Source organism: Emys orbicularis, chromosome 3, assembly GCF_028017835.1.
Source record: "Emys orbicularis isolate rEmyOrb1 chromosome 3, rEmyOrb1.hap1, whole genome shotgun sequence".
Classification (NCBI taxonomy): domain Eukaryota; kingdom Metazoa; phylum Chordata; order Testudines; family Emydidae; genus Emys; species Emys orbicularis.
The window spans coordinates 174149861-174172091 of NC_088685.1; the positions used below are offsets into that span (position 1 = coordinate 174149861).

Consider the following 22231-nt stretch of genomic DNA (forward strand, 5'->3'; position numbering starts at 1 on the left):
TTTAGCTAGTGATTGCATTTTTTCCCTTACATTTTGGTTCAGTAATTGAGCAATTGTACTGGAAGTATATGAAGGCTATCTCTACATTAGGAGCGTTTTACTGGTATAGGAATACTGGTATACTTAGTCTACTGGAATACTTAGTCTACTGGCAAGGTGCTCCTAGCACGAGCACAGCAATACCAGCAAAGCTGCACTTCGTACTGGTATAGTAAAACTGCCCCACTTGAACAAAACAGGGTATACTGGTAAGAGCACAGTTTTGCCAATAGAACTGCCTAAATTAAGGGCTTGGACAGAGCTGTGCCATCAGGTCAGGAATTGACACATCTCACTGACATAGCTATGCTGGCAGAAGTCTGTAATGTTGACCTGGCCTTTGACTGAACTTTAGCTCAAATGGAATCAGTAAGTCATTTAGTAGCAATAGTGACTGGCATGTTAAATATTGGAGATTAAATGGACATTTGATATTGCAAGTTCAGCAGGTCAGGGTCAGATTATTTTGAATCTTCACAAGCAGCAGAAGTGTTGCAGTTACGAAAAACTTGTCATGTTTAATAGTTTTTAAAATTAAAGGCTGAAGACTGAAAGAAGGGAAAGTGAGTTTGTCATTGGTAACTTGCTCTTAAAGGTAAAGAATGGTAACTGGGGGAATATTCCTCTTTTATGAGGAGAGCCGGTATTAATGAAACATGTACCCTTTGTTGCTGCATAGTATTTCCAGGACAACAGAAAGAGCTTTACTTCTTGTATAGTGTATCTTCGTGTGTGTGCGCGTGTGTGTGTGTGCTGTGTTCTATATACACTGCAAAGCTGATCATCTGCAAAATGGAGAGGGCATGCCTTAGGAAAGGTCAGATACCATGGTGATGAGTGCAGTATAAAAATCTGAAAAGAATAAAATCGTGTAAATGAGGTGATCTTTTGTACCTATTGAAATACTATATTAACTGAGTTTCATCCATTATATTAGCTGCCAGTTATGGTCTGTTTGATTGAGAGAGGGGGATAACTTTAGTATTTTGGTTAAAACAGGATCTATAAAATGGAAACAGACTTCGTCCAGAGGTTAATCTTTGACATGCTCACACATAATGTCATAGGTGTCTTGATGAGATGTATGAAAATTTGATTGTACATTCTGCATGGGTTGGGGACTTTGGCTGGATGTACTGATGTGTCTTAAAACAGTGTGGAAAGCTTAAACTATGCAGATTGTTGCAAGAGATGTATCTTTTTAGGCTAATATGCAGAATGTATTAAAATGTATACTTTTATTTTGTATATCCATATAGGTTTGCATGTGTTGCTAAGCAAAAGTGAAGTGGCATACAAGTTTCCAGAGCTTTTACCACTGGTATTGTGAAATTTAATTAATGTTTATAATACACTTTGAAGATGAAAAATGCCATATAAGTGTTTAGAATTTAAGGGTAACAAAAATCACTTTTTTGTTCTATACTTTATTTAGGAAGACAATCTGTTTCAAATATTGGTAGCTCTTTAAGAGTCAATCCACAATCAGTGTTTTATTAAAACTGTTTAAAGATTTTAAAATTAAAATCTCATTTTGTTTCTCATACCCTATCTCCACTTCATGTTTGAAGCTGAGTTTTGGGACTGCTTCCAGAAGTTAACTCCTTCTATCGGCAGTGGCAGCTTTAGCACATCCTGATCCAATACTCTCCACGTGTCTCTTTTGGGGCACCTCATGCAATAATTTTAAATATAAATATGGACATTGCTTAAATTTAAAGTGTGGAGGAGAGGGAGGTGGGACGTTATAAGAAAAGGGCTAAATGGAAAGGACATATAGAAAAGAAAGGAGGAGGGGGTTGAATTGGCAGATGAGATGACACTGACTTGTAAAAGAAGAAATAGTTAACTTTTGAATGAATAAGAGATACACAGAGTAAGAGACCAAACAAAAGGAAGAGGAAGAAAATGATAGAGAGTTAAGAGGGAAAAATGGTGATGTATGATTAACTTTCCAAAAGTATTAAATAGTATGATAGTATTCATGCATTTTTTTCACATTCAGAAGAAGCTTCAAATATAAAAACAGCTAAGGGTTTTAAGCAGGGCCGGCTCCAGGGTTTTGGCCGCCCCAAGCAGCCAACAAACAAACAAAAAAGACAAAAACAAACAAACAAAAAAAGCCGCGATCGCGATCTGCGGCAGCAATGCGGCGGGAGGTCCTTCGCTCCGAGCAGGAGTGAGGGACAGCCCGCCAAATTGCCGCCGAACAGCTGGACGTGCCGCCCCTCTCTGAAGTGGCCGCCCCAAACACCTGCTTGGTAAGCTGGTGCCTGGAGCCAGCCCTGGTTTTAAGAGTCAGCTATTGACCTTGGCCAGTACAATACCAAGCCAAGGTAAAATTTGGGATAAGTTAGCAGGAAAGGGTGATTAAAATGAGTTGAATTAATTTATTTAATGAATCACTTGCAATACATTTGTGTTGTGTTCCCTTTTTCTGTTCCTAAAAGTCTTCAATGGTTTTATGTCATCTTAGATTACATTTTTTGGTAATTAAATGAAGGTTTTGCTATTTTATATTTTCTATAGAGTGAACTTAGCCCACCTTTGTTAATAGAACACCCTCTACGATGTCTAGTTTTATGTGCCCAAGTGCATGCAGGGATGTGGAGAAGAAATGGGTTCTCTCTTGTTAATCAAGTAAGTGGTTTAATAGCTGTGATGTTTATGTTTATGCTAGTTTGTGGTAATGATCCTTGTGCCATTGTTGGAAACTGCTAGAATGCACCCTCTTTCTATTAAAAACAAAAGGGAAAAAACCTCTAATCTAACTTTTAAAAGTCACTGAGGGGTATGTCTAAAATAAAAAAAATAATAAAAAAAAAGACCTGTAGCAGTGAGTCTCAGAGCCTCGGTCAGTTGACTCATGTTTGTGCTACAGGGATAAAAATATCTGTGTAGACATTTGGGCTCGGGTTGGAGCCTGGCCCCCTTGCTGGGTTTAAGAGCCCAGATTCCAGCCAGAGCCCAAACAACCACACAGCTATATTTATCCCTGTAGAATGATCCCCACAAGCCAGAGCCGGTTGACCTGGGCACTGAGACTCTCTGCTACAGATCTTGTTTTTGCAGTATAAATGAGAGTTTAGGAGCCTAAATCCAGCTGAAAGCTAAATCATGTAGTAGGTGTGTTTTGAAAAATTTTAATCAGTCTTTAATTACTTGCTCACATACGGTTTGTTTCCACGGGACCCCTGCCTCATTGAGTGAACAGGCCAGATAGTGCTGAATAAATGAGGCAGCTGCTAAAGATTTTTATTCTCTTCATTCAATTAATGGCCCCAGACTTATTTATTGCACACTATTCAAAGCCTGCAAGAAATACCGAATTAAGTATTTCCTTATGCTCTTGCTGTAGTATTGGAGTGACTCACAAATATTAATTTATTTGCATGCCTCCACTGTGAGATCAGAGAGCACTGCTATCCCCATTTTACAGATAAGGAAATGGAGACAAAGAGGCTAGCCTGAGGCTGCACTTTAAGTGGCAGAACCAGGATTAGTACTCATGATCTCATAATTTCTAACCTTGTGCTCATTCCTCCAGATCACATTTTTGGAGGTGCTGAGCATGCTTAGCTCCCATTGACTTCAGTTGCAGGTGTGAGTTCTGTGTTTCCACAAATCAGGCCCCATGTGTCTCAAGTTGAGCACTCAGTAAACAAGGAATACACAGCCAAAATGATTTGCTCAGCATAACATAGGCTATGGCAGAAACAGGAAAAGAGCTCAGTTCTTGTTTGTGGTGTTCACTTCACTTAACCACAAAACCAACCTTTCTCCCCCTTTAGTACTCTGCCACATTCACTACACACTTTCCAATTTCTGCAACAAATGAGGCAGGAATCCTACAGGCAGCCTCATTTGCTACTCAATCCTAATTCATCCTTTGAACACCATCCATCCTGTGCACTGAATAAGATGGGTCCTATGGAAAAAATTGTATGTGATCATATAATTAAATACGGTGGTGTAGTTCAACCTCCTTGGGTACATGCATTAAGGTTGTATGGTATAGGGTTGAAAGGTGTAGTTTTAAATTGTTGGAGGCCAAGTAATTTAATTTAAAAAATGACTGACTAAAAATATTTATTTTAGCAAAACAATGGTAGGCCAGCTCTTAGTAATTGTTTCTCTTACTCTTGGGGTGTGGCTCTCACGGCTTAGTCATATAGGGATTCTTTTAGGTACCTTAGGGGACACCCTGATTAAGAGCAAGCAGAATACTCACAATTATTAACCATGGTTTTTTAATTATTAAAGAAGGGGTGGGAACACTGAACACAAATGACCAAACACAAATGATAAACTGGTTACTTTTTTTTTTTTAAATCTTTTTGTACATCTCTGTGTGGGGAGCTTTTAAAAGAGATTACACCTCCTAGGGGTGCTTTTCTCCTGAAACAAAATTCTTTTACCTATCTTTCATTTAGATACCAAATATACATTTCAAAATAAGTTTGCCATTTTAAGCATTTGAACACTTAAAATACTTCCAACCATACATGTTTTTCTTAGAGGCTTATCCGAATGAAGTTTTTAGAGTAATTATAAAATTAATTTCAACTAGAATATTTCTAGAATTCTGTGTGGCTTTAACTGAGGTTTTCTTTGCAAAGAGCAGGCTAATAGACCTGCTTTTATGCCTTTGTTTATTGCTTGGATAACTCATCCTACTAATTAACCGTCCCTACTCCTGATAATACACCTTAACACACCCTCTACTTAAAACATAAATGTTCTGCATTGTCTGCCTTCTTGAGGTATGCTTGTCCTTGGGAGACAGAAGCAGAAACTTTCTGAAATTCCTTTGATATACAAGGTAGATGAGAGAGTACCTTTTATTGGACCAACTTCTGTTGGTAAAAGAGATGTTGCAGAACTTTAACATTTTGTAACATAAGTAGCTAGATATACCTATTATATTTCCAAGCATCCTGGCTATAACAGTATCGTAGCTATCTCTCATTCAGAGAAGGTGCAAACAAGTTTGTAGTGACTTAAAAATAGTAAGTTATAATTTTATTAATATCGTTTTTGCATCAATATTGAGGTCTCTTCTCCACAATGGGCAGCCTACATTCTGGCTGTTCCTAACTTTCATGTGCTTGACTTTGCAATGTTCTTTTAGCATATGGCTTTTGATATTGATATATATATATATATATAGATATATATATCTATATATATATCTATATATATATATATATATATATATATATCAAATGTGTGTGTGTGTTGAGATGTGTGTGTATATATAATTTTTTTTAAAGGTAAAAGCAAGTTCTGTTATGTGCAACTATAACAACTGGCCCACTGTGCATCATCACTAGGCTTTGAACCCTGAATCTTCAGCATTGCAGCACAGCTTGAGTTAGTTAGCTGGAGGAGAAGGCTGTTTTCCTGGAGATGTGGGGTTGAAATGGACATCTGGGTGGGAAGGGGGTTCAGGGAGAGCCTCATCCAGATCTCCTTCCCCCTCCCCCCATCTCACCTGGAGTTGGGGGAGGTCCTTCCACATGTGGTGTCCCTAGAGAGAGGGAAGCCACTGGAGCCATGTCGTGAGTTCTGGGGTTGGGGGGGGGGGGGAGACCTGCTAAGTCTGTGTCTCTGCCCCACCCCCCAAAAGTTCCTGGAGAGGTTGTCTGTTCCTTGGGTTTCCTGTACAGTGTGTTTGCTGCTGCTGCTTTGGGCGCATTGTGAGGCAGTCTTAATTTAAAATATTCATGTCAAGTTGTATGGGCATGCTATTAAAATGTTGTTGACAATGCAGTCAGTAGGAGGGAAATGGAAGTTCTCAAAAGTGTCTGTCAGCCAACCTGAACTGAAGGTCATGGGAGAAAGAAAAGACCCTTTTTGGCCACAGGACTTTCTCACTGGTGAACTTCAAACAATGGCAAACAAATGGGGGTGTTTAAAATTTTTCAGAAGAGATCAAGAGTCTTTCCTAATGGAAAATATTAGGCAACCTAGATATATGGGTTGTTCCAGTTCCATCTTTAACTACCTTTAGGTATATTACCTCACAGTGGATCAAAGGTACATAGAGGTATCCAATGTGCATTTGATTTTTTCAGGCTTTCCTCTAATCCATTGGTTAATTCATCCCTTTTTCTCTAATCCTCTATCATGAGACAGAAAGTTAGTTTCTCCATTGAGTAAAGAAAGCATTTTCAGAGCAGGAGGAGAATTTATTAATAAAATACATTATTTTTTTAGATCTATTACTATCATAATGTGAAATGCAGAAGGGAGATGTTTGACAAAGACATAATAATGCTTCAGGTAATCACTTCTTTGTGTTTGTTATGTATATTAAATTGATAGAGAAACCTTCATATTGTATGTCTTGAATTTCTAACTTCACATTTTTTAATAAGGGTTTCAATTCTCCCCTCTTGTGTTAAAATGTCTTTTTAAAGAGAGGAACATATCATTTAGGGGGAACTGTGAAACTGCCTATTCTGTAGAGCTGTTAGATGAACTAAGTAAACAAACTGAAAAACTGGAGAGAACATTTCAATCTGGCTTCTTTCAATTATCAGTGTTACCAACTCTTGCAATTTTCATGAGTATCATAATATCTGGTGTTTTTTCTTAAACCCTGATCCTGGTCATTTAAATCTCAGCTTCATTTAAGAAAAAAACTAACCCTCATGATTAAAGAGAGAAGCTTGAATAATAAAAACTCAGAAACCAGAAGGCAACTGAAAGACCCCAAATTTATTTCTAAAATTTAATTTTTAAGACAATTCCATGATTTTTTTGGCTCTGACTTATGATTTTTGAACGTTTGGAATTGGCAACTCTGTTATAATCATTGTTACTTGTAAGTATAGAAAGTACAAAATTTTCAGACCTGGTTTGCAAGATGGTATCTCCTTAATGTAGTATTTTAATCATAGAGATGCATATACATACTTAAATCAATTCTATAAGTAAAATTTTATTTGGAAGTCTCGGATTTTGGTTTTGTCCTCTATCACCACTGTAAACACAACAGGCCTGACCCTACAAGGTATTGAGCTGCTTATCACTTCAGAAGATAAGACCCCAATTTTTTCATCTAGATTAATATTAAGATGAATATTCAAGAGCAGCTCTATTTTTGATCCCCACTTCAGGTCAGAGGGAAGTATTAGGGCCTGTATTTGCCCAATGTTGTTCTAATTTAAAATATTCTCTTTGCAAGAATTTAAGAGGGTTTAGGGTCCCCAGAAATCCCTGATCCCACGCTCTGCCCTTAAAGCTGCCTTCTGGCAGCAGTAGAGCCGGGTTCCCTGTAGTTAATGGAAGGTGTGTGGCAGTGGCTGGCACCCCTAAACCCTGAATTGATAGAGCCAAGCACGATAAGTATCAATGGACGCCTCCCATCCCGTCCCAAGGTATTTAGATGGATGATAAGCAAGGTGGGGAACAAACATCCATACCAGAGGTAAGGGCAAATAGATCAGAGATGTCCCTCTACTCTTTAATGCCCCAGCCTCTCTGCGAATTGGGAAACAAGCATCCTCTTCCTCCTCCTCCTCCTCCTCCTCCCCCACAAGTCCCCTGAATGGGGAGAAGGACTGAGATGGGGGTTTGTGTTGGGGATAACACAGCCTGTTGTTCCTCTGTCCTTTGTGTTGCATTAAAGAGAGCTGTGAGAGCAAGGAGAAGCCAGTGTGGCTCTTCTTGTACCAGGGCTGTTGGAGCTCAGGTGGCTGGTTTGGTCATGGCTCTCCCTGCTCTTTTTTCTCCCTATGTATTGATGCCGATATGGAAACCATAGCCATAGTATGTTTAAATGCACAGGCCGAACCGGTATTTCAAACTACTACCCAATTGGGTAACTACTCCAAACTACCCAGCGGGGTGGTTGCAGTGCAGACCTCAATTAGTACCAGCGATCCCAGGTACTACAGACCTGAGGGCAGGCTTTGTATGCTGTCAGGCCTGCCCAGAGACTCTGACTGGAAGCTGGAGTCCTGCCTTTCTGTCATTCTCTCTGCCACGGATAGGAGAGAGTAGTTGAGCCACATGCTGTATGACAAACTGGGGCATACTACCTCACCAGGCCATACTGTGCCCATGACCGATGCCCAGGCAACCCACAGAATTACAGGGATCTCAGATTAAACACTTTCTAAACCATCTCCATGGAGCCTGTCCAAGTTGTGAATATTGTAATTCTAAACTCTAAAATAGGCTTCCAAGATGCTGAATGGAAGGTGATAGCCCACGCAGCAGTTTGCCACTTTTGCCATATGATAAAAATTCCTTCCGTATCCCAAAACTGGTGATCAGCCCCTAGCATTGAAGGAGATCCATCATACTAGTTTAATGGTGGGAAAGATGGGGCTGACAGTCAGCCTGAAATGGCTGCTCACCTGTGTAGCAAACTGAAGTGACTTCTCTTCTGCTCCAGCTCCTCTAGGCTGGAGTGAATCACCAGTTCCCATTAAACCCCCACCACTCAATGCAGCAATGGCATGAGGGGCAGGCTCTGATGCCTGGATGCAGCATTCAGTACCCTTCACCCCTCCCTGCAGCACAAGGAAGAGGGGGAAGGTGAAAGAGAAGCATGAACCCCACAAGGGTGCTGAAGACAAATGAGGGGGAGAGCAGAGGGAGCACTGCCCCAACAACTTCTTCTGGTAGAGATTTCATTTCTTTCCGACTCTTGCTGTTCCCATCCCTATTAAAGCCACACCCTCGCACAGATCCAGAGGGCAAGTGTGCCTCCAATCTTTATAATCTTTGTGGGAGTGTTTCCCTTCTGTGCTAAGCTACTCCCTCTGGCTCCAGCACAGTTGTTTCTTAATGTGGCTCCTTCAGCAAGCCCAAAAGGACAGAAGCTGGGAATGAGCAACAGGGGATGGATCACTTGATGATTACCTATTTTGTTCATTCCCTCTGGGGCACCTGGCACTGGCCACTGTTGGAAGACAGGCACTGGGCTAGATGGACCTTTGGTCTGACCAGTAGGGCCATTCTTATGTTCTTATGGAGTCTTTACCCTTTTGGGAGCATGTGACTTGCACATGTTTGCAGTGACACAAGACCGTCTTTTCAAAACAAGACAGCTGTTATTAGTCAACTGGAATACAGTTTTTTAGGGTCCTTAGGTTGGGATGGAAAACCAAGCTTATCTGTGTTTATGTTGGCAGCACTACCTGCCTCTTTGGCCCCCAATATCCAGGATTTCATCTCTTCTCCTATACTGAGCAGCAAAGTTCTCATCTCAGTGTGCTCCGACGTCCAGTCACTCTGTTTTGCCTTCCCGTCACTAGAAAGTTAATGCCCTTTTGTTGATCTTTGATTATATTTTCAATTTAAATCCATTTACATATTGACAGTTCTTGATCACATAGGCGTGTCTGAATTGGAGTGAATGAATGATCAACGCCCATCTCTTATTCCCTTGACCCAGAGAAGGATTTAACCCCATCAGTCCTAGTAGGTCACAATACAAAAGTGAGTGGGGAAATGGAGTCGTGCATATTTTTTATAAAAATGCAGAAATGTTACACATTCTCCGCTTCTCACCCCCTCCCTTCAAGAAGAAACTGAGGGGGATCACTTGTCCAGTGGTCTAGAGATGTTTGTGCTGTTGTGCACCTCCTTTCAGGACAAAGCGTCTGCTGTTACATTTGTGCTCCTCTTAAAATGAGTTACTTCCATGTCATAATCTTGGAGGTGTAGACTCCATCTTAACAACTTCGTGTTAAAAACCTCTCATTTGGTATAGCTCAGCCAGTGGTGATGGTTTCTGATTAGTTATTAGCATGATAGCATATATGTAAGTATTTTTAAAAGGGGCTTTTCAAGGACCTAAATCTTTCTATCTTTACACTAAAAGTCAAGAGAAGATTTGTTAGTTTGTCATAGGTAAAGCCAGATAGCTAGCATGAATTATGAACAGCTCAAGAAAGATAGGTTTCTGAACCTGTTAAAGTTTGTTTGCTGCTGATTAGTAAAAATTGGAGCTGATGGCTATGCTGCACTCATATGTCGTGAGGCATGATGAAGCAGCTGTTCCAAATGGGGGACCAGGAAAGGTCCCCTTTTCTCCTGAAGATAACCAAGCAATGTGAGCAGTTGTAATATTAGGGAGTTTTGAGTTATCCCCAGTCCTTTTCAATGAACATCAGCAGGGGGACATGATATATTCCTGGGTTGAGGACAGGAGTTCTCAGGGGTCCTAACACAACTACTCACCCACAGATTATTTTATTTTTTTGAATAGGTCCAGGTTATTCAAATAGATAATGTTAGGCAATTATGGATCCTGGTCCTCATTTTTTCTTAAACTGTAGATTGGCGGGAAAAGGAGTGTGACCACATTTTAAACCAGTATTCTTTTTTTTATAATACTTTCTTATCAGGAAAGCTTGGAAAGTGTTCATTTACCAATTTTTTTTGCGGAGGAATTATTTTTAAATAAGTACAAACTTCATTAATATATGCATATTAAATGATCCACAGTACTTCTTAGTTTCACAAATTAGGATAGCAGAAACAAAAAGATAGTGGGTGGGGGCCAGGCTGTTTGGGGAGTCAGGGGACGGGTCAGGGGACCAGGGCCGGGGGGTTGGATAAAGGGCGGGGGGCTCAGGGGGGCAGCCTAAGAACTGAAAATAAACTTGTATGAATTTTGTTTCGAACACATTTGTGTAAGATCTTAGGTTGTAACTTTTTTCTTGGGGTAGGGACCTTATCTCTGTTTGTTTGTTTTTAAAGCACCTTGTCCAGGGGTGGGCAAACTTTTTGGCCCAAGGGCCACATTGGGGTTACAAAACTGTATGGACGGCTGGGTAGGGAAGGCTGTGCCCCCCCCAAACAGCCTGGCCCCCACCCCCTATCTGCCCCCTCCCACTTCCTGCCCCCTGACTGGTCCCCTCAGAACCGCTGACCCATCCAACCCCCCCCCCCGGGACCCAACCCCCTATGAAACCCCCTCTGCTCCCTGTCCCCTGACTGCCCCGACCCCTATCCACACCCCCGCCCCCTGACAGGCCCCCCGGGGCTCCCTCGCTTATCTAACCCCCCCCGTTCCCCATCCCCTGACCGCCCTCCCCCGCCCCGAACCTCCACCCCATTCAACCGCTCCCTGTCCCCTGACTGCCCCCCGGAACCCTCCGCCCTTTATCCAACCCCCTGGCCCCGTTACCATGCCGCTCAGAGCAGCATGTCTGGCAGCCGCGCCACCCAGCCGGAGCTAGACACGCTGCCGCTCTGCTTGGCAGGAACGCTCTGCTCTGCCGACCCAGAGCGCTGCCCGTGCAGTGGCGTGGCTGCAGGGGAGGGGGGACAGAAGGGGAGGGGCCGGGGGCTAGCCTCCTGGGCCGGGAGCTCAAGGGCCGGGCAGGACAGTCCCGTGGGCCGGATGTGGCCCGTGGGCCGTAGTTTGCCCACCCCGACATAGTCCTATGGGGTCCGGTCCACGATTAGGGCCTCTCAAAATTGTGAATGTCAATAAACTTGCATTTCAACTGTTTGATAAAAACAAAAAGGAAAACAGCCCTGGTCTTGCAAGAGACTCTGTTCAGGCAAACCTGTGCGCCTCTGCGGCATCACTTGCAGGATTGGTGCCTATTTAAGTAATTTAATTTGTATGGGGAAAAATAAATTCCATAAGGAATACACTGTGAACAAATATAGTACTTTGTGCATAATATCCATCCACCCCATAATTCCACCTATTCAATTTTTACATGTGTAATAAACTTTTTCTATTTTTCCCTTGAACCTTTTTTCAAATAGACAGGTGTGTCCATGATGGATCCAAACCATTTCCTGATGATAATGCTGAGTCGCTTTGAACTTTATCAGATATTTAGCACTCCAGACTACGGCAAAAGATTTAATACTGAAAATACCAATAAGGTACTCTTATATTTTTGTCATAATTTTTTTAGTGGAAAAACTGAAATTTTTTGTTTTGTTTTTTGTTTTTGGAAAACTCTTAAAGGTAAACAGATGACTAAAAATAAACTACAATTTAGTACTTCAAGGTTTTGTGTATACTGGTACTTTTGTCATTAAGACGTTTGTCACTCAGGGGTGTGAAAAAACACCCCCCGAATGACACAAGTTTTAACGACGAAAAGCACTGATGTGGATGGTGCTTCGTCGGGGGGAGCCCTGCCCTTGGCGACGAAGCTACCGCCCCTCATTTGAGGTGGTTTTATTTTATCGCCAAGAGAGCGCTCTCCTGGCAATAAAGAGTGGCTACACAGCGCACTTTATAACGGCACAGCTGCAGCAGCACAGCTGTGCCGTTGTAAGGTGGGAAGTATAGAAATAGCCTTAAAATGACAAAGTAACTGCATTGAAAGGAGTGTGGAAATTTTGATTCCTGGGACATGTAGCAGAGAAATTATCACATGTGGTACTAAAGCAGAACAGTTCCCCTTATAAGGAGCTTTTGGGTGGTTTTAAAATGTCGATTTAAAGTGTCATACTACGGTTGTTGTCTCACGCTCTGACTCATCAGGTTCTGAATGTTCTGCAAAGACATTACACTGGACCCTTGGTGAGGAGACAGTTTCTCATGTCATTCGACAGCAGTCTGGTTAGAGAAAAGTGATGATGATGGATTCCAGAGGGAGAATCTGGCAGAAACCATGGTTATTACTCAGAATAATACCATATCTGACATGGGTTAACACAAATAAACTTGGGAAATAAAAGAGGCTGTTTTGAAAGTGCTAAACTTTGTAAATTAAGTTATGATGCATTTAATTAGAAAATCCATTAAATAAGCACCTACAAAGTTGATACTCTTGCCTCATAAACTTGCATCTGGGTATTGAAATGCACCAAAAAAAATCACACTCAAAACTTGCCATGGGTGCAGTTCTGTGTAAATAAACTGGAATTTTAAAGTAACACCACAAATTAATAATGGATCATACGTTTAGCATTTAAGAGGAGTGTAAAGAATTATTCTTCTTCGAGTGATTGTTCATGTGCATTCCAAGCAGGTGTGTGCGCGCCGCGTGCACGCCAGCCGGAAGATTTTACTATAGCAGCGTCCTTAGGGTCGGCTTCGGCGCCCCCTGGAGTGGCGCCTTCATGGCGCTGTATATAGGGGCCAGCTGACCCCCCCCACACCCTCAGTTCCTTCTTACCACCGGTGACGACTAGCTGGAACTTCGCTTGCTCTTCAGCAATCATGGCAGTGTTCCGTCGTTGTTGTAAATAGTTAGTTAGTTTGTTGTTTAGTGTTAACTTAGTTAGATATTAGTTGGGGGGTTTTCCCCAAGTTTTCGTTGCCCCGCTGGGGCATGCCTGGGTACCCAGGGTTCAAACTCTTCCGGGACTGCGGGAAATTCATGCCGAAGAGTGACTCGCACTCTTCGTGCTTGAGGTGCCTAGGGGAGAGCCACCAAAGGGACAGGTGCAGTATCTGCAGGGCTTTTCGCCCCAGGACTCTCAAAGATAGAGAGCAGAGACTTAAAGTCCTCCTAATGGAGGCGGCCCTGCGGCCGCAATCGGATCCCGGGCCTACCGAGTCGGCACCCAGCACTTCATCCTCGGTGCACAGTGCCCCGGCACCAGAGATAAGTCGTGAGACCAAGGCCCCCAAACCCCGGCACCGGAGAGAGTCGACACACAAGAAACCATCCTCGATGAGACACCGTTCCCCATTGCCAGTGCCGGTTAAAAGGAACAGGCTGGTGAGGGAACACTCTCCCCACCGGGACTCTAAAGGGCCGGCGCCGTCCACGAGTGCTACAGGACAATTCGCGCCGCAAACCCATCCGGCCATCCCGTTGACTCCCACCCCGCAGAGGGTACGGTCGACTCCGGAAAAGCCTAGATCCCCGGATATGATGGAGGAAGTGCGCCTCCCATCGACGCCGGAGGCGTTTGAGGCCGCCTCAGACCTCTTGAGCCTCCTGGTGCCGGCGTCGCCGCACCGGTGCAGAGAACCTGTGGCTACCGCTCGGCCCCATTATCAATCTAGGGGCAAACCAGCAATGCTCTCGCCGCGCTCCCCGTGCCGCGCCACTCTAGCAGCACCGGTGCAGACAGCACCTTCTCCGGTGACAGTGGGTACCGCACCTCCTATGTCCTCCTACTCAGAGACTTCGGACTCGGAGGTGGACTCGTACCGCTCTAACAGATCGAGGAGTAGGCGATCGTCCTCGCGTACGAGTACCCAACTGTACCCACCGCAGTGGCAGCAGCAGTGGCAACCGCCCCCCCCAGTGGCCATTCTGGATGCCGTGGGCCTACCACCAGTCAGTGGGTCAGGCGTACCCACCCCGCTCACGAGCTGCATCTGTCTCTTTGACGTCGGCGGCCCCGCCGCTAATGCCACCACCACTGGCACCGCCGTCTGACAGGAGTGTGCCACAAAGGGACACGGCACCGCCTAGCCAAACAACGGCACCGACGGGGACCTTGCTCCCAACACCGCAGGCACCGTCCAGCACACCTCGTCGCTCGGTGTCGACCCCGGTACCGGCCGCGGTGCCGCATCCTGAGCCCGCACCAGCCGCGCAGCCTGAGTACCGTGTGCCGCAGGCCCTCGTAGAGGGAGAGGGGGTAGATGAAGGCCCTCTTCAAGGGATCTCTTCCTCCTCATCTCCGGATGAGGCAGTAGCGGGAGCTTCAGTGGCACCGGCCCTAGAGGACAATAGGATCCTCCAACAGCTGCTTACTCGAGCAGCCCAAAGCCTCTCGATCCAGACTGAGGAGATCGAGGTGGACACGGATCCGGTGATTGATATCCTGACCCCGTCAGGCCCATCTAGGGTAGCCCTACCTCTCATAAAGACCATTACGGACACAACCTGCACCTTGTGGCAAACCCCAGCCTCATTGGCCCCTACGGCCAAAAGGACTGAGAGGCGATATTTTGTTCCAACCAAGGGCTATGAACATCTTTATACACACCCTCCCCCGGACTCCCTAGTGGTAGATGCGGCCAACCAGAGGGCACGCCAAGGGTTTCAGGGGGCTACACCTAAAAATAGAGAGGCCAAAAAGTTGGACCTGTTCGGGCGCAAGGTATATTCAACGGGGGTCCTGCAGTTGCACATTGCCAATCAGCAAGCCATAGTGAGCCGGTATGGACACAACACGTGCTCGGCTTTGTCTAGGTTCGCGGACCTCCTTCCGCAGGAGTTGCGAACCGAGTTTTCAGCCCTGGTTGAAGAGGGGAGATTGATTACCCGGGCTTCCCTCCAGGCGGCCTTGGACGCGGCCGATTCAGCCTCACACACGTTGGCGACTGGTCTGGTCATGAGGCGCGGAGCCTGGCTTCAAGTTTCCGGTCTCCCTCACGAGGTCCAACAAACGATCCAGGACCTCCCCTTCGAAGGGCCCACGCTCTTCTCGGAGAAGACTGATAAGAGGCTTCATAGCCTAAAAGATTCACGGACCACCCTCCGTTCATTAGGCCTACATACCCCTGTCACCCAGCGTAGGCAGTTCAGGCCACCGCAGGCCCCTCGGCCGTACCAGCCTCAAAATCGAGGGGATGCCTTGCGCAGAAGGCCAAGGACGGGCAGGAGGAGGCAACAACAGCAGCCCTTCGGCCAGTCATCTGCCCAACCAAGGTCTACACAGGGGCCTAGACCACCGTTTTGATGGCTTGGTCGAGGACGACCTCCCAGTCAGAACCCTGGATCCGTCCAACCTTACCTTCTCGTCACGTCTGTCCCCCTTCTATCATGTGTGGGCCCGGATCACATCGGACGCTTGGGTGCTTCGCACGGTAGAGGAGGGATATTCTATCCAGTTCTCCTCCCTCCCACCCCACCAGCCCCCCCCCGTCCCTCTTCAGGGACCCCTCTCACGAGCAACTTCTACTTCAAGAAGTTCAGCCCCTCCTCGCATCAGGGGCAGTAGAGGAGGTTCCTCAGGAGCTACGGGGCAAGGGCTTCTATTCTCGATATTTCCTAATACCGAAAGCGAAAGGGGGCCTCAGACCTATTCTGGACTTGCGGCGTCTCAACAAGTTTGTGAAGAAGCTCAAGTTCCGCATGGTCTCCCTGTCCTCCATCATTCCTTCCATGGATCCAGGAGATTGGTATGCCGCCCTCGACTTAAAGGACGCATACTTTCATATTGCAATAATCCCTCAGCACCGGCGTTACCTCAGGTTTCTCGTGGGCAACGCTCATCTACAATTTACGGTTCTGCCCTTTGGTCTGTCAGCAGCCCCAAGGGTCTTCACGAAGTGCATGGCAGTCGTGGCAGCCTTCCTGCGCAGGCAGGGGATCCAGGTGTTTCCCTACCTGGGCGATTGGCTCATCAAGGGCAGGACCAAGGCGCAGGTGGAGGCTCAGGTGGTCTTTACCAGGCAAACCTTCCTCGCACTCGGCCTCTTACTCAACGAGGCCAAGTCCACACTGTCTCCAACCCAAAAAATTGAATTCATAGGGGCAGTGCTGGACTCGACACATGCCAGGGCATATCTCCCAGAGGCCAGATTTCTGACTATATCCAACATTATTCTCGGCCTCCAACGTTACCCGACCACCACAGCAAGAAGCTGCCTCAAATTACTAGGGCACATGGCGGCATGTACCTACGTGGTGAGACACGCCAGACTCAGACTGCGCCCACTCCAGTCTTGGTTGGCAGGGGTTTATCGGCCAGTCAGGGACTCCCTAGAATCAGTGGTGACGTTACCTCGGCTGGTGTTGGACTCCCTTCAGTGGTGGCTCGACCCGCGGGTGGTCTGCGCCGGAGTTCCTTTCCTCGACCCCGAGCCCTCTCTATCCCTGGTAACGGACGCATCGGATCGGGGATGGGGTGCACATCTGGGCGGCCTCAGAACCCAAGGCCTTTGGTCACGAGAGGATCTTTCGTTGCACATCAATGTCAGGGAATTACGAGCTGTGCGTCTCGCATGCATAGCCTTCAAATCCCAGCTGGCAGGTAGGTGCGTTTCTGTCCTCACGGACAATATTCCAACGATGTTCTATATCAACAAACAGGGTGGTGCTCGCTCGCTCCTCTCTTCTTTGCCGGGAGGCCCTCGCATTATGGGACTTTTGCGTACAGAACGTAATTCACCTGACAGCATCCTACCTCCCGGGGACGCACAACGGGCTCGCGGACGCCCTCAGCCACTCGTTCCAGGGTCACGAGTGGTCTATCCGCTGGGATATAGTTCTCTCAATTTTCCGGCTCTGGGGTCATCCCCAGGTGGACCTGTTTGCCTCCAGCGAGAACAGGAAGTGTCGTCAATTCTGCTCCCTCATGGGACGCAGTCCGGGGTCCCTAACAGACGCTTTTCTCCTCTCATGGGCAGACGGGCTATTTTACGCCTTTCCCCCGATTCCCATGGTTCACAGAGTAATCCTCAAGGCCTGCAGAGATCACGCTCGGCTCATCCTGATAGCGCCTGCGTGGCCGCACCAGCACTGGTACACGTCTCTCCTGCACATGTCTATGCGGGTGCCACTCAGGTTGCTCCTACTACCGGACTTAATCACACAGGATCGCGGTCGCCTCCTTCACCCGAACCTGGAGTCGCTCCACCTTACAGCCTGGATGCTCCATGGCTAAACCCCGCGGAGTTGCAATGCTCTCATCAGGTCAGGCAGGTCCTTCTGGGTAGCAGGAAACCCTCAACAAGGACCACGTACTTGGTCAAGTGGAAGCGCTTCTCCCTCTGGGCCACACAATGGGGTCAGGCTCCCTTGCTCGCCCCGGTCCCTCTCATATTGGACTATTTGCTACATCTGAGACACCTGGGACTGACTCTCTCGTCAGTTCGAGTACACCTTGCTGCAATCTCGGCGTTCCACCCTGGAGAGGGGGGTACCTCAGTGTTTGCGAACCCACTCATTGGACGGTTCCTTAAGGGCCTTGACAGATTGTTCCTGCACATCCATCAACCTGTCCCTGCTTGGGACCTCAATTTGGTCCTGTCCGTCCTCACAGGCCCCCCCCTTCGAGCCGCTGGCTTCGTGCTCGCTGTTATATCTTTCATATAAGGTCGCGTTCTTGGTGGCTATCACATCAGCCCGGAGAGTGTCAGAACTCAAAGCTCTAACATCTGAACCTCCATACACCGTCTTCCACAAGGACAAGGTCCAACTCAGGCCGCACCCAGCGTTCCTGCCTAAGGTGGTTTCCCCATTTCACATGGGTCAAGACATTTTTCTCCCGGTGTTTTATCCGAAACCACACTCCTCTGCGAGGGAGCGTAGGCTGCATTCCCTCGACGTTCGCAGGGCTCTCGCTTTCTATATTGAAAGGACAAGATCCTTCAGGAAGTCAACCCAACTTTTCGTCGCCGTGGCCGACAGGGTGAAAGGGCTCCCGGTCACGTCACAGCGAATCTCAGCTTGGATCAGAACCTGCATCTGGGAGTGCTGCAGTCGGGCCAATATACCAGCCCCGCCTATCACGGCCCACTCCACAAGAGCGCAGGCCTCTTCTGCTGCATTCCTGGCCCAGGTCCCGACGCAGGAAATTTGTAGAGCGGCCACCTGGTCCTCAGTCCACACCTTTACGGCGCACTACGCCATCACACACCAGGCCAGAGATGATGCTGCCTTTGGCCGCGCAGTCCTCCAGTCTTCAGTGACCTCCGACCCCACCGCCTAGATTCGGGCTTGTGAGTCACCTGCTTGGAATGGATATGAACAATCACTTGAAGAAAAAATGGTTACTCACCTTCTCGTAACTGTTGTTCTTCGAGATGTGTTGTTCGTGTCCATTCCAATACCCACCCTCCTACCCCTCTGTCGGAGTATCGGCAAGAAGGAACTGAGGGGGTGGGGGGTCGGCTGGCCTCTATGTACAGCGCCATGAAGGCGCCACTCCAGGGGGCGCCGAAGCCGACCCTGTGGACGCTGCTATAGTAAAATCTTCCGGCTGGCGTGCACGTGACGCGCACACACCTGCTTGGAATGGACATGAACAACACATCTCGAAGAACAACAGTTACGAGAAGGTGAGTAACCATTTTTTACTGCATCTCAATAAGTGGCTAGCATTGGTAGGTTTAAGGGTGAGCATGGGCAACAGACCTTAGGTTGCAATTTGAAATCCTAGAAAATCTATTTCCAAAAAATATTTTAAAATATTTTACTTGTTAACTGAAAAATGTTTATTCGTTCTTTCTCCATTTATTTTCATTCAGGATGTAGTTCAACAGAATAATACTCTTATAGAAGAAATGTTATATCTAATTATAATGATTGTTGGTAAGTTAAGATATATTTAATCAATTCATTTCAAGTTGGATCATGTTGGTGTCATTTTACATCGCCATGTGGACCACTTGAGGGTTTTTTTCTGTTCTCTCATTTCTTGCATCTCATGATTCTTTCCTAGGAGGAAGGAAAGGCCCTTCTTGGTTCAGCAGTGGCCCCTCTAGCCTAAGAGTCACATTTACCAGTCCCCAAGAGTGTTCACTCCCGTCATTCTTCTCTAGACTAATACTCATAAAGATACAGAGCCTCAAGGCTAGGTTGGCTTAATTTGTGGTTTGGGAAGAGTGGTGGGTGAGCCAGAGTTCATGAAGGACCCTTTCCCTGAGGCTATGGGGGGGAAGAGAATAAGAATACTCATTTTAAACTAGTCTATCAGTGATTAATTATGCATTTATGTTCATTATTGTGTTCATAATATGTTAATTGATTGTTTTTATTTTTACAGGAGAGAGATTTAGTCCTGGAGTAGGACAGGTAAATGCTACAGATGAAATTAAGCGAGAAATTATCCATCAGTTGAGCATCAGACCCATGGCCCACAGTGAATTAGTAAAAGCATTACCAGAAGATGTAAGTAATTTGAAAAAAATATGTACAAAGTAACCTGTATCCAAACCTTATGCGTCTGAATCTTCTGAAACAGGCTTGTGTCCCATACCTTAAGCTGGGAACATGTTCCTCTGTAAGATAAGGGTATGGGCAAGTTCAGATAAATGCTACTCAAATAGTTGGTGAAACGTTGTGTGGGGGAAGAAGGAGATTCTATAGAAGAGGAAGGAGTGGAGCATCAGGAACTCCTTAACCATCTGCCTTCATGCTGTCCATAATTGGGAGACCTAGCGACATGCCTTTGATGACCATCTGAGTACCTTTCCCAGACCTGAAGAAGAGATCTGTGTGGCTTCAAAGCTTGTCTCTATCACCAGCAGAAGTTGGTCCAACAAAAGATATTACTTCACCCACCTTGTCTCTTGGAATGTATAGTCAGTATTGGATCCCAACTGCAGGTTTAAAACCTACTGAACAGCTCTCGCAACAATATAAACTTTCAATTATAGTAACTCCTCACTTAACGTTGTAGTTATGTTCCTGAAAAATGCGACTTTAAGCAAAACGATGTTAAGCGAATCCAATTTCCCCATAAGAATTAATGTAAATGGGGGGGGGGGGTTAGGTTCCAGGGAATTTTTTTTCACCAGACAAAAGACTATATACACACATACACGTATATAGTATAAGTTTTAAACAAACAATTTAATACTGGTACACAGTGATGATAATTGTGAAGCTTGGTTGAGGTGGAGGAGTCAGAGGGTGGGATATTTCCCTTACTGCTAAATGATGAACTAGCAATTGGCTGAGCCCTCAGGGGTTAACTCTCTCACTCTGCAAGGCAGCAGGAATGGAGGGAGATATGCGCATTTCCCTTAAGTGTACACTGCCTTGTTAATTAGATCAGCTTGCTGAGACCGCAGCTGCTGCAATCTCCCTCTGTCCTGAGCCCTGCTCTATGGAAGATGGGGTAAGCGGGGTGCAGGAGCAGGGGGGAGGGGGACACCCTGACATTAGCCCCCCTCTTCCCCCCCTTCCCCCCGGCACAGCAAGCAGGAGTCTCGGGGAGCAGCTCCATGGCAGTGGGGGGAGGGACACAGCTGCTGCACAGCGAACTTAGGGGAGCGGGGAGCTGATGGGGGGCTGCCGGTCCACCCTGGTTCCAAGCCCCCACCAGCTAGCTGCAGTGGGCTGCTCTTCCTGCAAGCAGTAGACCAAGCAGGCGGCTGCCAAAGGACTTAGAAGGGAGGATTACACAACTTTAAACGAGCATGTTCCCTAATTGATCAGCAACGTAACAATGAAACAACGTGATCGGGGACGACTTTAAGTGAGGAGTTACTGTAGCTTATGGTTTATTCAGCATCTCTGAAGTTCTTGGCTAATTGAGATTGCATGGTATTATAAACAATATAGCATATTGTGAAATGGAACACTGAACTTGGATGAGAAGAAACACTGATTATTGTAAATCTTTGATAAATACTTATATAAGATAGCAAAAAGAGAATTTTTCTAATGTTTTTAAAATGTGACTTTAAAAAAAATTTTAAACTGAAAATTCTGGAAGAATTGTGACTTACTTTCAAGTTGTGTAATAAATTTTCGTTGATTAAAACAATTTTCTTTTTTATGAAGATGATTCCAATCTCTGTGAATCATGAAACAAAAGTAGATTAAAATCTGGAATTTAAAATAAGTTACATTTGTGATCCTTGAATAGTTAAATAAGGTACTCTTTAGTGATCTAGAGAGAATGTATGAATGTCTGGTTTTGGTTTTTGTAACACATCTTAAAGGGAGGATGCTTGCATGCAACTTGAAATCTAATTAATTTTTAAAAATGCTTTAAGTACTTCACTAACCATGAGTCTTCCTGCCGGGTGTTGTGGGTTGGTTGGTTGGTTTGTTTTGGTGGGGGAGTTTGAAAGGGGGATTGCAAGCACATTTTCCTATTTCTTTTACTTTGCTCACTTGTTGCTGTATCAAAGGCTCTCAGAAACAGGGGAAACTGACTATACATAAGATGCTGACAAATGCATAAAATAACTAAAGAAAATAGTTCTGTTTTTTAATCTTTCAGTTCCAGTAATTTTGGGTGTAATTTGTACAATAGTAGCTTTAAAAAAAAATTGTACTGAAGTATGACTCTAAAATTGGCACGGTCTCCTTTAAGATGAAACTGTAAGGGAGGGATAGCTCAGTGGTTTGAGCATTGGCCTGCTAAACCCAGGGTTGTGAGTTCAATCCTTGAGGGGGCCACTTAGGGATCTGGGGCAAAATCAGTACTTGGTCCTGCTAGTGAAGGCAGGGGGCTGGACTCGATGACCTTTCAAGGTCCCTTTCAGTTCTAGGACATGGGATATCTCCATTTAAAACAAACAAACAAACAAAACAAAAAACCGTTGAATGTGTTTTAAAGACTGCTAAAAAAAGACATACATAAAAAGTGCCAGCAGAATGACTTA

At 45.6% G+C, this 22231-nt stretch overlaps 1 protein-coding gene across 4 annotated transcripts in view; it reads left to right on the plus strand.

Moving 5' to 3' along the window:
- The window catches only part of UBR2 (ubiquitin protein ligase E3 component n-recognin 2), a 109254-nt gene that overhangs the window by 40874 nt on the left and 46149 nt on the right, over positions 1-22231 (plus strand). For all 4 annotated transcript variants that reach the window (XM_065400325.1, XM_065400324.1, XM_065400323.1 and 1 more), the window contains exons 16-21: positions 1299-1360; positions 2569-2679; positions 6259-6324; positions 11785-11907; positions 19139-19202; positions 19657-19781. In XM_065400325.1, the coding sequence (XP_065256397.1) occupies positions 1299-1360; positions 2569-2679; positions 6259-6324; positions 11785-11907; positions 19139-19202; positions 19657-19781 (551 nt within the window). The remainder of the gene's footprint in view (positions 1-1298; positions 1361-2568; positions 2680-6258; positions 6325-11784; positions 11908-19138; positions 19203-19656; positions 19782-22231) is intronic.